At 37.4% G+C, this 14,049-nt stretch overlaps 1 protein-coding gene across 1 annotated transcript; it reads left to right on the top strand.

Annotated features, from left to right (window-relative positions):
• Positions 1–2,835: 2,835 nt before the first annotated feature.
• Positions 2,836–3,458, top strand: LOC101616547 (eukaryotic translation initiation factor 1-like). Its single transcript, XM_045148401.1, has one exon. The coding sequence runs from the start codon at positions 2,836–2,838 to the stop codon at positions 3,346–3,348; it is 513 nt and encodes a 170-aa protein (XP_045004336.1). The 3' UTR covers positions 3,349–3,458.
• The last annotated feature ends 10,591 nt before the right edge of the window (positions 3,459–14,049 follow it).

The following is a 14,049-nucleotide window of genomic DNA, read 5'->3' as shown; positions in this document are numbered from 1 at the left end:
TCCTTGGAAATTAAACACTGACAAAAAAAAAAAAAAGATTTTGTCCAGTACAATAAAATCTTGCAGGGTCCAATATCAGAGGGCTAATAAGTCTTTTCTACCCTTTCCTAAAATTAACTTTCCCATCATTGGAGGAAGTATCACCTCCACTGTAGTGATGCTGCTTACAATGATACAACATTGAATGAACACTGCCAAAGGTTCTGTGACCCAGAGAAAGCCTGTGCTGCAGGTTCTTCACCACCTTCCACAAATCCTGCATCATATGTGCGTGCAACTGTATAGAGGAAAGTCCACTCTTGCTCTGCCAAACATACATACCATCAAGTTTGCAGAAGGTGAGAAAAAGGAACATAGTGTCCAGTCCACTCTCTCAGATCCTAGTCACTAAGTTCTTCCACTCCACATCTGTCTGACTTTTTCTCCTTTTCACCTTGCTTTCTTCTGTTCAAACTCCTGAAAATGATGAAAGTGCCATTAAAAAGAATAAATTTCTTATTACAGAATACTTGCCTGTTCCATTATCTGCTAGATTCCTACTTGAGACAATGTGGTAATTATTTTACAATTTACTAACAAATATATGTTTACATAAATGTAAATATATGCTCTAATCTTTCTTTTCTTTAAAAACAGTTTAAATTTAATAATAAAGAGTATGCATATGTGAAAAAATAAATGCTCGTATACAGAAGTTTCACTTTTTTCTTTAATTGCTTCATATCCCTTTCAGTATTTAATATATGGTCCATGTGTAATTTGTGTATTTTATATTATATTAAAAAACTAATGCACATGTTATTTGAAATTGCAGTTACATTATTCTTATCTATGTTTATCTTTTACATAGAAGTATGGTATTTAGTTAGAATACAGTCTGATATTTTCAAAAATCAATTTATTTTAGTTGGTATAAAAATATTTTAAATTAGATGTCTAGGCAAGGTGGTTGCATAGGAGTCATGCCAAACCAGCCTAGGGAGTGATTTAAGCAAAACCACAGGAAAATACACTCTTATTCTGAAGAGTGAAGGTGTATAGGTTATTGTTGGCCTCAGCAGGGAAGCAGGAGAGACCAAGATCTACCAGAAAGGAAACCTGCCAGAATCCCACCAAGGCACTTGTAGCCTGGATCCACATGCCCACCCAGCCTGGTGCAAGCTGCAGGAGCCAAGACCAAACACATGGAACTAGTGAAAACTTCTCTAGAAACTCTCAAGAACAGAGTTAATCATGTGTAGCACAGAACCTCAGAGCTGGAAAACAAGACAGAAGACACAGTTCAGTCTTCCAAAAATTTTGACAAATTCAAAACCAAAGTGATTGTATTTGCTGAGTACAAAACTAATTAATAAAAAAATTTAAAACTAAAAAAAATTATATAGCTGAATAAAAAAAAAATCTTGAGAACAGAACATGAGGGGACAGTGGAATACCCTAAAACATATATGGGTATATCAGAAGGGGAAGAAATTCTTCAATACCCCACTATCATCAATAGACAGATAATCCACTGGAAGGTGTAAAAAAAGAAAAAAAGAAATTGAAAATTTTCTAGTAGTTAATGGCAATAAATGCACAATTTACCACAACATATGGGACACAATGATAGCAGTCCTAAGGAGAAAATTCATAGTACTTAATGACTTCATAAAAAAGATTGAGATATCTCAAATTAATAACCTTATCACACACCTAAAGGGGTTGGGAAATCAAGAAGAATCCAATACTATGAGCTCCATATGGAAAGAAATATTCAAGATCACAGCATAAATTAATGAGCTGGAAACTATGACGACAAGAAAATTGATGAAACTAAGAGCTGGTTCTTTGAAAAAAATAAATAAACTCCTTGCCAATTTGATCAAATGAAAAAAAAAAAAGAAGTAGAAAATTAAAAAAAAAAATGAAGAGGTCACAAAAGGCATCAATGAAATTGGAAGAATCATTATGACATACTTCCAAAATCTCTACTTGACAAAATTGGATAATGTGGAAGAAATGGATGAATTTATAGACATACACTACCCACAAAAACTAAATTCACAGAAAATTAATATCCTAAATAAACCTATCATAGCCATCAACAGGGAAAGGTTAATCAACCGTTAATCAAACATTCCCCAAAAGAAAAGTCCCAGAAAGGATGGGTTCTCTGCTGAATTCTATCACACTGTCATTGAAAAACTTAAACCAATTTTTCTCAAAGTTTTTCACACAATTGGATAGCAAAAAGTGATCCCTAGTACCTTTATAAAGGTAGCATCACTCTAATACCAAAACCAGACAGAGATATTATAAGAAAACAAAACTCTAGATCTATATACTGGATGAACTTAGATGCAAAGATCCTGGACAAAATCCTCACAAACACATTAAAAGCATTATCCCCATCAATCAAGTAAGCTTCATCCCAGGGATGCAGGGATGGTTCAACATGCAGAAATTGGTCAATGTTTTATATCAAATTAAAAAAGAATTTAATCCCAAGAACCACATTATTTCAATAAATACAGAGAAGGCCTTTGACAAAATATAACATTAACTTATGATTAAAATGATGGAGAGAATAGGTATGGAGGTTTTATATCTCAATACTATAATGGCTCTCTATATAAAGCACTTAATGTCCAAATAATACTTAATGGGGAATGATTCAAGGAATTCTCATAGAAATTGGGAAAAAAAAAAAAAAAACCCTAGAGGTACCCACTCTCACCACTCCCCTTCAACATTGCACTAGAAGTTCTAGGTCAAGCGATAAGAAAGGAGCAAGAAATAAAAGGGATACAAATTGGAAAGGAAAAAGTCAAATTAGCCCTATTTGAAGATGACATGATCTTGTATAAAAGTGACCCAAGGCCCCAGTCAGTGAGCCTCGGCGAGGACTCAGCTGCCTCCTCCTCCAGCCCCCTCGCTTCCCAACGCTCTGTCCCCCGTGCAGGCCTTCTCCAGCACCCGCCTTCCGCAGGCCGTTTCCAGCGAAGAAAAGGAATGTGTTGTGTGTCGGCTATCCAGAACCTCCACTCTTTCGACCCCTTTGCTGATGCAAGTAAGGGTGATGACCTGCTTCCTGCTGGCACTGGGTATTATAGTCACATAAGAATTCAACAGAGGAAAGACAGGAAGACCCTGAGTACTGTCCAAGGGATCGCTGATGATTATGATAAAAAGAAATTAGTGAAGGCTTTCAAGGAGAAATTTGCCTGCAATGGTACTCTACCTGAACATCCAGAGTATGGAGAACTGATTCAGCTACAGGGTGACCAGCGCAAGAACATATGCCAGTTCCTAATAAAGATTGGACTGGCTAAGGACGATCAGCTGAATAAGGTTCATGGGTTTTAAGTGCTTGTGGCTCTCTGAAGTATAAGTGAGGATTTCCTTGCAATGAGTAGGATGTCCCTTCTGTTCCTTGTCACAAGTTTAAAAACCTCACAGCTTGTATAATGTAACCAACTGGGGTCCGCTTTTAACTTGGACTAATGTAACTTCATGCAATAAACTGAAAAGAGCCAAAAAATAAAAATAAAAGTGACCCAAAAGTCTCCATCTCAAAACTTCTAAAGGTTATTATTTCCTTCAACAAAGTGACAGGTTAAAAAAAATCAACACACAAGAATGAGTAGTTTTTCTGTATGCAAAGGACAAATATATAAAGAAAGAAATCAGAGAGTTGTTCCATTTTCAATAGGCAACAATAAATCAAATACCTTGTAATAACACTAACCAAGGATGTGAAGGAACTACATAGTGAAAACAAGAATGAAATTGAAGAGGATTTGAGAAGACAGAAAGACCTCCCATGCTCCTGGATAAGGAGGATTAATATTGTGAAAATGGCAATTCTATAAAAAGCAATACACAGATTTAATGCAATCCCAATAAAAATTCCAGCATTATTCTTCAGAGATAGAAAAAAAATGATCTCAAAATTTATATGCAATGGTAGGAGCCCTTGGATATCCAAGCATGTCTTTAGCAAAGGAAACAACTTTGGAGGTATCACTATACCCAATTTAAACTTGCATTCCAAAGCCATAGGAACAAAAACAGCATAGTACTGGCATAGAAACAGAAATATAGACCAGTGTAACAGAATTGAAAACTCAAACCTTAGGTCAAAGTTACCAATAATGGATACTGAAGAATAGAGAGCATATTCAAAAAATAATCCTGGACAAATTGGATAAATACATGTAGAAAGGTGAAACCAGACCTACTCATCTCACCATATATATATATATATATATATATATATATATATATATATATATATATATAAAAATCAATACCACATAGATTAACAACCTCAATATAAGACATTACACTCTTCTAATACTGGAAAAAAAAGGTAGATGTAACTCTCCATGATATAGGAGTGGAGAAAGAATTCCTGAACAAAACCTCAGTATCCAGGAAATTAAACAGTAACATAAACAATGGGAACTCATGAAGCTCAAAAGTTTTTGCACAACTAAAATTCCCTAATCAGAGCCAATTAATTAGCCAGAGCCAGTTCAGTGACAGAAGTCTAATATCTAGAATCTACAAAGAATTCAAAAAACTAAACAATAAAATAATCAAACAATCTACTCACATTATGCAGCAGAGAACTGAACAGGGAGTTCTCAGATGAAGAAATACAAATGCCTAACATATACTTATGAAAATGTTCAACATCCCTAACCATCAGTGAAATGCAAATTAAAACAACTGAGATTCTACCTTACTCCAATAAGGATGTAAATCACTAAATAAAATAAAATAAAATAAAACAACAAAGAATGTTTGGGAGGATGTGGGTAAAGGGCAATCCTCATTCATTGTTAGTGGGAATGTAAACTTATACACCACTATGGAAATACCTGACAAAGATGAATATTGAAGTACCTACAGACCCAGTTGTTCACTTAGTGAACATTAACCCCAAATGCTCCATGCTTCACTACAGAGATATTTGCTCAACCTTATTTATACCTGCTCAATTCATAATAGATACGAACTGGAATCAACCCAGATGCCCATCATTGCATGAATGGATAATGAAGTTGTGGTACATTTACACAACTGAATTCTATTCACCAGCAAGGAAAAAAAAAAATAATGCAATGAAATTCGTAGGAAAATCGAGAGACTCGGAACAGATCATACTCAGTGGGTACACACAACCACAGATAGACAAAAGCCACTTGTTCTCACTCATCTGTGGTTCCTAACCTGAAACAACTTGAGTTGCTGACAGACCTGATAGGAAATTCAAGGCCCAGACAATACGGGTGCAAAGGTTTGGATGGAGGGAAGGTTAGGAGGAAAAACATAAAACTAAACCCAAAATAAACTGATATCATAGAAATCTTTATCCTTGAAGGTAGACTGAAAGATTTAACCCTCAACTGGATTATGGGCACTGAGAAACAAGGGCTCTGGAGAGTGTGTGATGGAGCCTAACCTTGAAAGAAATTTTGGTTCTGGCCTGTAACTCCCAGTACCAGAAATTAGTTGCTACCCTTAATGAGCTATTGATCAGAGTGACCTACAAGTCCAGGAGAGCCAGAGACTACCTAGTGAATTCCAGATCAGCCTGGGCTAGAGTGAGATACTACCTCAAAAACCTGCCCCTGCCCCCACCCCAAATTAAGACCCTATTGCTGAGGCCACCATATGCTGCTGACACAGAACACTGAGAGACCTGTCTGGAATCAGGAAGAGAGCCAGTCACCTGATGAGTAGCCCATGTAGTGCTGAAAAGCACTACATGTGCTACTGGGGGAAGGTGGCCAATCACAGTGTCAACAATCATAAATCTAAGCTAGGCAGAAACAAACACCCTGTCAAGATGCACACACTAGTGCAATGGTGGTATACAGCCTAGGTGTATAATCAATAGCTTTCTGATGGCTAAGATGTCTGCTCAGTGCAACGGAACCCATATCTGGAAGTTGGAATGAGGTCAGAATCCTATGGAGATAAAAAATATGCTCTCCAATGTCTAGCTTCCACTAGTCCTTTGCTAAAAGAGGGGTTGTATACATCGACTTCTCCCTAAATTAGTAGCCTATCCAATTTATCCTATGCTGACTTCCCTCTCCACTGGTGAATGTGTTTTTGTTTTGGTAGTGAATCCCAAGGAAATAAATCACCCCTCACAGATAAGGTAAGGCCAGCTAAAACCACAGAGAAATTGGGAAGACTGGAGAGACAATAAGGAATGCTTCTTCCATGGTGAGCCTGACCATAAGCACCAGGGTGAAGCAGACAGATACTGAGGATACTCAATACATAAAAAAGCCTATATTTAGAGACTCTAAGAGATCATCATTGAAGTAAACTTGAAACATACCCACCACGGCTCAGAGAATTTTGAGGAAGAGGGGGCAGAAAGATTGTAAGAGCCAGAGGTTGGAAATTTATACCCAGAGGCATTGCCCCCCCAATATTGAACTGATGCTTATGGGGAATGCCATCAACCTCACTGAAGAGGGCCCCCCCCCCCAAGGCGAATGGGGAAGGGTTGAGGGAAAAGATGGTACCAACACATGATGTATCCATACTAATTATGTCTATAACACAAAGAAAAAGAAAGAAAGAAAGAAAGAAAGAAAGAAAGAAAGAAAGAAAGAAAGAAAGAAAGAAAGGAGGGAAGGAGGGAGGGAGGGAAGGAAAGAAGGAAGGAAGGAAGGAAGGAAGGAAGGAAGGAAGGAAGGAAGGAAGGAAGGAAGTTCAAATATTTAAATACTTTACAAAGTTAAAGAACACTATAAGAGAAAAATGCATTTCATATAGAAAGACAAGAACATCATGATAATTTCAGATCTTTCCTCAGAAACCCTAAAAGCCAGAAAAGCCTAGAACAATGTATTTCAGGACCTAAAAGTAAATAATGATGACAAATGATCTAAAATAAAGATATTCTAAGAAAAGTTCAAATTAAGGTGTTTTATGACAATTCAATCAGCAGTACAGAAAATTATTAAAGCCATGCCATATAGACAGGAAAAAGAAAAACAGTTTCATCCACATGAAAATATGTAAGAATACCCACCAAAAAAGTAACATGGAAACAAAAAAAATTAGAAATGAATAAACATTGTTTAACAAGGTTAGGCAGAACAATACCAAAAATAACAGAGGAATTAGGGCTGGAGTGACGGTTTAGCAGTTAAGGTGCTTGCCTGCAAAGCCTAAGGACCCAGAATCTGTTCCTCAGTTCCCCTGTAATCCAAATGCACCAGGTGGTGCAAGTGTCTGGAGTTTCTTTGCAGTGAGTAGAGGTCCTGGTGTGCCCATTCTCCCTCTCTCTCTCTTTCTCAAATATTAAATAAACAAAATAAAAATAATCTCTAACATAAGTTGTTTTAATGTAATGAAGTAAAAATGTTTTAAAAATAAATTTAATTAAAAAATAACAGAGGAGAGCTGGAGAGATGACTGTCTGCCTTCCAAAGCCTAATGACTCACCAGGTTCCAAGCAAGCCAGATGAACAGTGACACAAGCACACAATGTCACATGTGTACACAGGTTACAGGCATTGGAGTTTGATTACCATAAGTGGAGGCCCCAGTGCATCAATTCTCTCTCTCCTCCCTCCTCTGTCCTACCTCCCTCTCTCTCTCTCTCTCTCTCTCTCTCTCTCTCTCTCTCTCTCTCACACACGCACACACACACACACACACACACACACACAGACAGGACAGTCTGTTTAGTTTGCCTCAAAAAAGAAACAAAAATAAATAAATAAATAAATAACAGAGGAAATAAAAAATAAATATCAACAACCCTTCCAACCAGAAATGCATCAAACAAAATTGTATCCTAGCTGATTTGACAAGGTATGACACCCACTTGCCTGCATGGTATTCTCACCATGATGAAGTCCCCATAAAACCAGTAAGCTTTCTATATGTTGCTTCTGGTTTTCCCAACATCAAGTGTGAGCCAGCTAGCACTGGCAGTGACACTGTATTATAAAAGCCCAGTCCCTCCCCTTAGCAAAGCTCCATTGTCTCAAAGCCTCCACCAGCTGGGGACCAAGCATGATGTTTAATCACAAACACATGAGGCTATGGGGTTCATATAATATTGAAACCACTCCAAAGACCTTTATGTAAAGCCAGAAGCAGTGAAAGTCCAAGAGGAAATCACAGATAATGCACTGGAAGTTACAAATATTGGTAAAACTTTCTAAAGAGGACTCCAATAACATAATCCCAAGAATCAACAAAGAAGAATTCATGAAACTAAAATGTTTGCTCACAGAAAAGGAAAAGTACCAGTAAAAAAAAAAAAAAAAACAAAAAACAGGAAGCCTACAGAATGGAAGAAGATCTTTACCACCTATTCCCTGATAGGAAATTGATATCAAAAATTTATAAATTTATAAAAATTACCACAGAAACTAAATGCCAAATAAAATGGGCTTTGCTGGAGAGAGGGCTTAAAAATTAAGCCAAAGGATCCATGTTCAATTCTCAGGATACGCGTAAGTCAGGTGCACAAGGTGGCACATACATCTGTAGTTTTATTTATTTATTTTTTTAGTTATGTACACAGTATGTATACAAACATGTTGATACCCTAGTTAGCCTTCTCCCTGACCTCCTCCCTCTGCAGGGACCCTCCCTGTTGGGGAGTATGGGTGGTGCATTGTGGGGTTAGCCATCAGTTATGGGTAAGAGGCAATGTCTCTGTGCATAATGACCTAATGCGTGGCTCTAACATTCTCTCCTCCCCCTCTTCCACAAATTTCCCTGAGCCATATTATGTTCATTTTAGGTCTGCTTCAGTGATGAGATCTTGGGAGCCTCTGTGTCTTTGGTTATCTGTCGTGGTAAGAGTAGAGTGTTTTTTGTGTTCACCTCCTTCACCCTTGTGCTGGGACAAGGTTCACCTCGCAGACCTCTTGCTCATTTCCCCAATGACTCTTCGTTTCAGCTAGGGCCCTGTTGAGGTGTGATGGGGTGGTTCTCTCCTTTGGATCTGTGTCCATCTGAAAAAGAGAAGCAAGTTCTCCAATGGAGAGTGAAGTTAGCACCAGATAAATAGAATAACAATTGTTATTTTAGAGAGAACTGAATAGGTGTAGGCCATGATAGGTGGGATCTTGATAATATAGAGTGGGCTCATTTTTGGATATAGTTCTGACTTGTTGCCCAGCTCCAGTTATGGGTTCCGTTCCACTGAGTAGATCTGTTAGCCATATCAAGAGCAGTTGGTTTCCCACCATGGCTGTGGGCCACTATTGCATTGGTGTTAGCATCATGTCAGATTGTTTGCTGCTAAGTAGCTTAGAGCACGAGTTGCTTGGACAGATGTTGGTAATTACACCCCATTTGCTCAGGTAGCACCTTCTGGCACTAGAAGAGCCAACTGTCTGGAGCCTGACTCTCTTCCAGATTCCAGCCAGGTCACTCCATGTTCCATACAAACAGCATATGGTGTCTTCAACAGTAGGGCCTTAACACTAACCTTTGGTGGGTCATCAAGTACTCCGACAGAAATCTGTCTCACATGAATGAGAATCTTTTTAGAGGTTGTATTTGTTGAGTGAATAACACATAAATTATATGACATGGTATGCACTTTTCATGTAATTTGAGTTTTTATAATGTATGAATATATATTCAGAAATTCTTATAAATTAACTGCCTGCATTTATTAAAATATAAATTCATCAAAATGAACACATCTGTGTTTATGACAAGCTTGAAAATTAGCCAAACTTTTTGAAGCAATAAATGGTCCTATCCTGTGGCTTCTTACTCAAAATTGGTGAAAAACATTTGAGACCTTTAAAAAATGTTTGTGAGTGTGTGTGTACACATGAGAACTTGTGTGCACCAAAAATGTTACTAATTTTTTCAATATGGATTATTTATATTTTAGGCTGAAGCTTTCACAATATACTGAAATGTTATATTACACTTCATAGTAAAGGAATTTTGAAATACATATTTTCCAATGAATTTTTTCTAGAAAAGGATCATTTCTGCTTGATCTTTACAGGATTTCTTATTTTATTATTTGGGGGACAAAGTCTAAAGAAGCTGAAACTGGCCTCTAACTTGCTATGCTATGATTGTTTTACATCTATTTCCCAAGTGCTGGGATTATAGGCATGTACCACCACACCCAGCCTGTGCACCCTTAGGGTTGGCTCATGCTGGGCAAACATTACAACTGAGCTACATTCCCCTGTTCATCAGTATGGTATCTTTAGAACATTTTTCTTCAGAGTCACATTCTTATTGTGTATAAAATAAACTTATTTATTAAGTAGAAAGTTGTATGGATAAATAGTAAGTTATAATATTTTCCTCCTCCCTAGCCCCAATGCTGCTGAGGGCCTTCCTCAGTGGGATTTTTGGTTTTCCTCCTATGTTAATGGGTTATGAGGTGAGAGTATCAGTCAGTCATTGTAAGGTAGGGTGCAGTACCTCTGGATATTCCCTTCCATATTGTACCTTTACATTTTTCTACCTCCTCTTTCATAAAATTTCCTGAGCCATGGTGGGTGTGTTTTAAATCTACTTCAGTGTTGTGCTTTCAGTAGGTTGTGAATTTCTGCTTTGGTGTGTTTTGAGTATCCTCTGTGCCTCTCTCCATCACCCTGGTGCTGGTTGACAATCTTGCTATTGAAGCATCACTCTTGCTCATCTTGCCAGTTCCACTGTTGTGCCACCTGAGCACTGACATGTGAGGAGTGGTTTATCTTCTCATTCTAGCTACCTTCTGAAAAATAAAAACAGATTCTCCAAAGAAGACTGAGGTCAGCACAGGTTCAATAGGATAAGCATTATTGCTTAGAGATATTTTGGTGGGTGTAGCCTCTCTTTTGGCTAAAGGCTAATGGGAACTTCTTGGTGGAGTCCATGATTTTGGTCTCCATAGGATTCTGACTCAGTTTCCAGTTCCAGCTAAGGATTCCTTTCCACTGAGAAGATCTCTTAGACAGCTAGAAATCCACTATTTTACAAGCATGGCCATCTGTTTCAGGCTGGTTGCTTCTGTATTGCAGTGTCCCCTGTTAGTACACAAGGCTTTTGGCCATTTTCCTTCAGCAGCTCAAGTAGTGCTTTCAAGCACTATATGGGCAAAGACCATCTTGGGACTGGATTCCTTCCAGATTCCCTCTGGGTCTCTTGGTGTTCTATGTAGGCAGGATGCATTGTCTTTAGCAATAGGGTTTGACTGAAGCCTCTGTTGTGGGACTTCTTAAGTCTCTCTGATCAATAGTTCAATATGGAGTGTAACTGAGTTTTGTCATAGAGAATTATAAGCCAGAGTCAAATGTTTTAGATTTATCCTTCATCCCAACCTTCTCCAGGACTCTTTTAAAAGTCAGTGCCTATTTGGTTATTCTTTCTTGGATGATAAAAGTTTCCAGAAGTTGGGCACAAAAATAGTAAAGCAGGGCTGGAGACATGGCTTAGCAGTTAAGGCACTTGTCTGCAAAGCTAAAGGACCCAGGTTTTACTCTCCAGGAACCATATAAGGCAGATACACAAGGGGATGAACAAATCTGGAATTTGTTTGCAGTGGCTGGAGGCCCTGGTGTGCCCATTCTCTCTCTCTCTCTCTCTCTCTCTCTCTCTCTCTCTCTCTCTCTCTGTCTGTCTCTCTCTGCCAGTTGCTCTCAAATAAATAAACAATTTTTTTTTTAAAAAAATCTCTTAAGTTCATATACTTCTTTCAACTGGAGAGCGACTTGCCTCCTAAGTGTTTGTAGTTTCACAACACCTTCTTTAGTGAATAGCAGATCTGGAAAGGTTTACAACATTCATAACCATTTGTAACACCAAAATAGGCACATGGATAATGGGATGCTTTGTAGATTTAATAATGAAGTATTGCTGGGCTGGATAAATGGCTTACTGGTTAAGGTGCTTGCCTACAAAGCCAAAGGACCCTGGTTCTACTCCCCAGGACTCACGTAAGCCAGATGCACAAGGGGGCTCACACATCTGGAGTTTGTTTGCAGCAGCTGTAGGCTCTGGTTCCTGCCCATTCTCTCTATCTCTCTTTCCCTCCTTGCCTATTTCTCTCTCTCTCAAATAAAGAAAAATTAAAACACAGACAAACAAATAAACAAACAAACAAAAAATGCTTATGTTCCATAGAGAACTCTGCAGCCAGAAGGCTATCACATGTCCCAACCTTCTACTCAGCTACTGCAGGGTCACTACCTGCCTGCCACAGAGAAAACCAGCTAATAGTACAATCGGAAAGTGCCAGGGGTTATGACAGTTTATATTATGCATGAATATGTGCAAGTGGACTGGATTACTCCACAAGCACTTAGGGTTAGTATATTGACAATTCTTAGATATAGAAAAGAAGAAAGAGATCAACATCCTCAAATTATACCTGCAAGTGACTTCAGGTAATCTTAGTTTATAACACAACATGTGATTTGAAAGAAGCTATGTTTGAGCCAATAATCCTAATATAATTTTTAATAGAACTGTAAATCTTAGATAAATGCCTCTATGTTACATGTTTAAGTGAAGAGAAAGAAAAGAAAATGTCTATACTAACTTTTTACTTTTTGTTAGTCCTGAATACCTCATTTCCTTATGAAGACTAGGATATTTATGATTGAGTTTTATTAACCAATATAGTTATGTAAGGCATCCTTTTTTTAGTTTTTATATTAAAATGAACTGTAAATAATTGCAATTGAAAGGAAATTGAACATAGAATTTTTATATAAAAATTAATCTTTCTGAACCTAATATTCTTTACTGAGGAAAAGCAAACAAATGGAAGAAATTAAGACTTTCCTGATACTGCCAGATTTTCTTCTGCTGTTTAGGGAGCCTTGGCTAAACAAGAGCAGAAAAAGAAACTGTGGACATTATTTGTCAATTTTTAAAAATTAAATGACAGAGCATGAAAGGGCCACTACTCCAACAATGTCAGCTTTTTCTTGTGATGGCAGGCTACTTAAATCACCTAAAGATACTTGCCAGTAGGGAAAGGATCCCTGGTGCTGAGTTTTCTTCCTGAAAGGGAAAAATATGCTCTGCTCAACTCTAACAGCTGTCAAGTATTTTATCAGCACTCTTTTCAGCACTCCTCAGGGATTTTGTTGCCTGTATAGTTAAAAAAGAAAAGCCAATAATGGGCAAGGGCAACTTAAAAACAGAAGAATATAGGTTAATATCTTTCATGCATATTTTTGAATGTATAGGTAAAACCAAAAAAAAAAAGTCAGACAGGCATGCTAATATTCAAATAAGTTTTTTGTAGAAGTAGGAATAAATATTCTATAGATATATAAAGTCAGGGTTAGTAAATGGTAGATAGCAGATAGATAATAGATGATAGATAGATGGTAAATAGTTGATAGATAAATAAGAGCTAGAGAGAGGATGTTATCCTTAAGCCTGATCTATAAAATTATTAGAACTAATAGTATGGTACTTTTATGTTTAAGGATATTGTAATAACAACACTATAGTGTGGTTTGTGCTATGAACTCATCTTCTAAGGGTAAATTACAAGGGTATGTTTGGACATTATAAGGTTAAACTTATGCACTCTGAATTTACGCACTTAAATTTGGGGAAGAAATTTATGCTTTAGGGAAAAGAGGTGTTCTGTTGCTAATAACACTACAAATATGCAGTATTAAATACTGAATTTCTAAAAATCTCAAAGTGAAATAAACTTTTCAAAATTAAGTTTTCACTGTGTCCCCGCCCAAGTACAGAATGATTTCTTTGTAGTCCTAAAAATACAATATTTGACATTGAAAAAAGCTGGCCTATGAAAGGCTGCTTTTGAGCCTGAGTTCAAAGAAACTGAACATGTGGTAAAGGGAAAAGTAGTGGTTTGGTCTGATCAAATGACTGAACATCCAAACCAAACTGACCTGCCAGGGAACTCTGTTCTTATGACATCTTCACAATTGTAACTATTCTGTCTATTCCTTGTTGTAATTTTATTTGTTAATTATTATGATTTTATTTTTGAGACAGAATGTGTGCTACAAGGCCTTTCAACAGCTGTGAACAAACTCCAGACACATGTGCCCCTTGTGTGCT

Source organism: Jaculus jaculus, chromosome 4, assembly GCF_020740685.1.
Source record: "Jaculus jaculus isolate mJacJac1 chromosome 4, mJacJac1.mat.Y.cur, whole genome shotgun sequence".
NCBI lineage: Eukaryota > Metazoa > Chordata > Mammalia > Rodentia > Dipodidae > Jaculus > Jaculus jaculus.
The sequence above is the reverse complement of the archived record's forward strand: the minus strand, read 5'-3'. Positions and strand labels throughout refer to the sequence as shown.

Coding starts and splice junctions, on each gene's coding strand:
- LOC101616547 (XM_045148401.1), top strand. CDS start 2,836: ATGATCTTGTATAAAAGTGACCCAAGGCCCCAGTCAGTGAGCCTCGGC.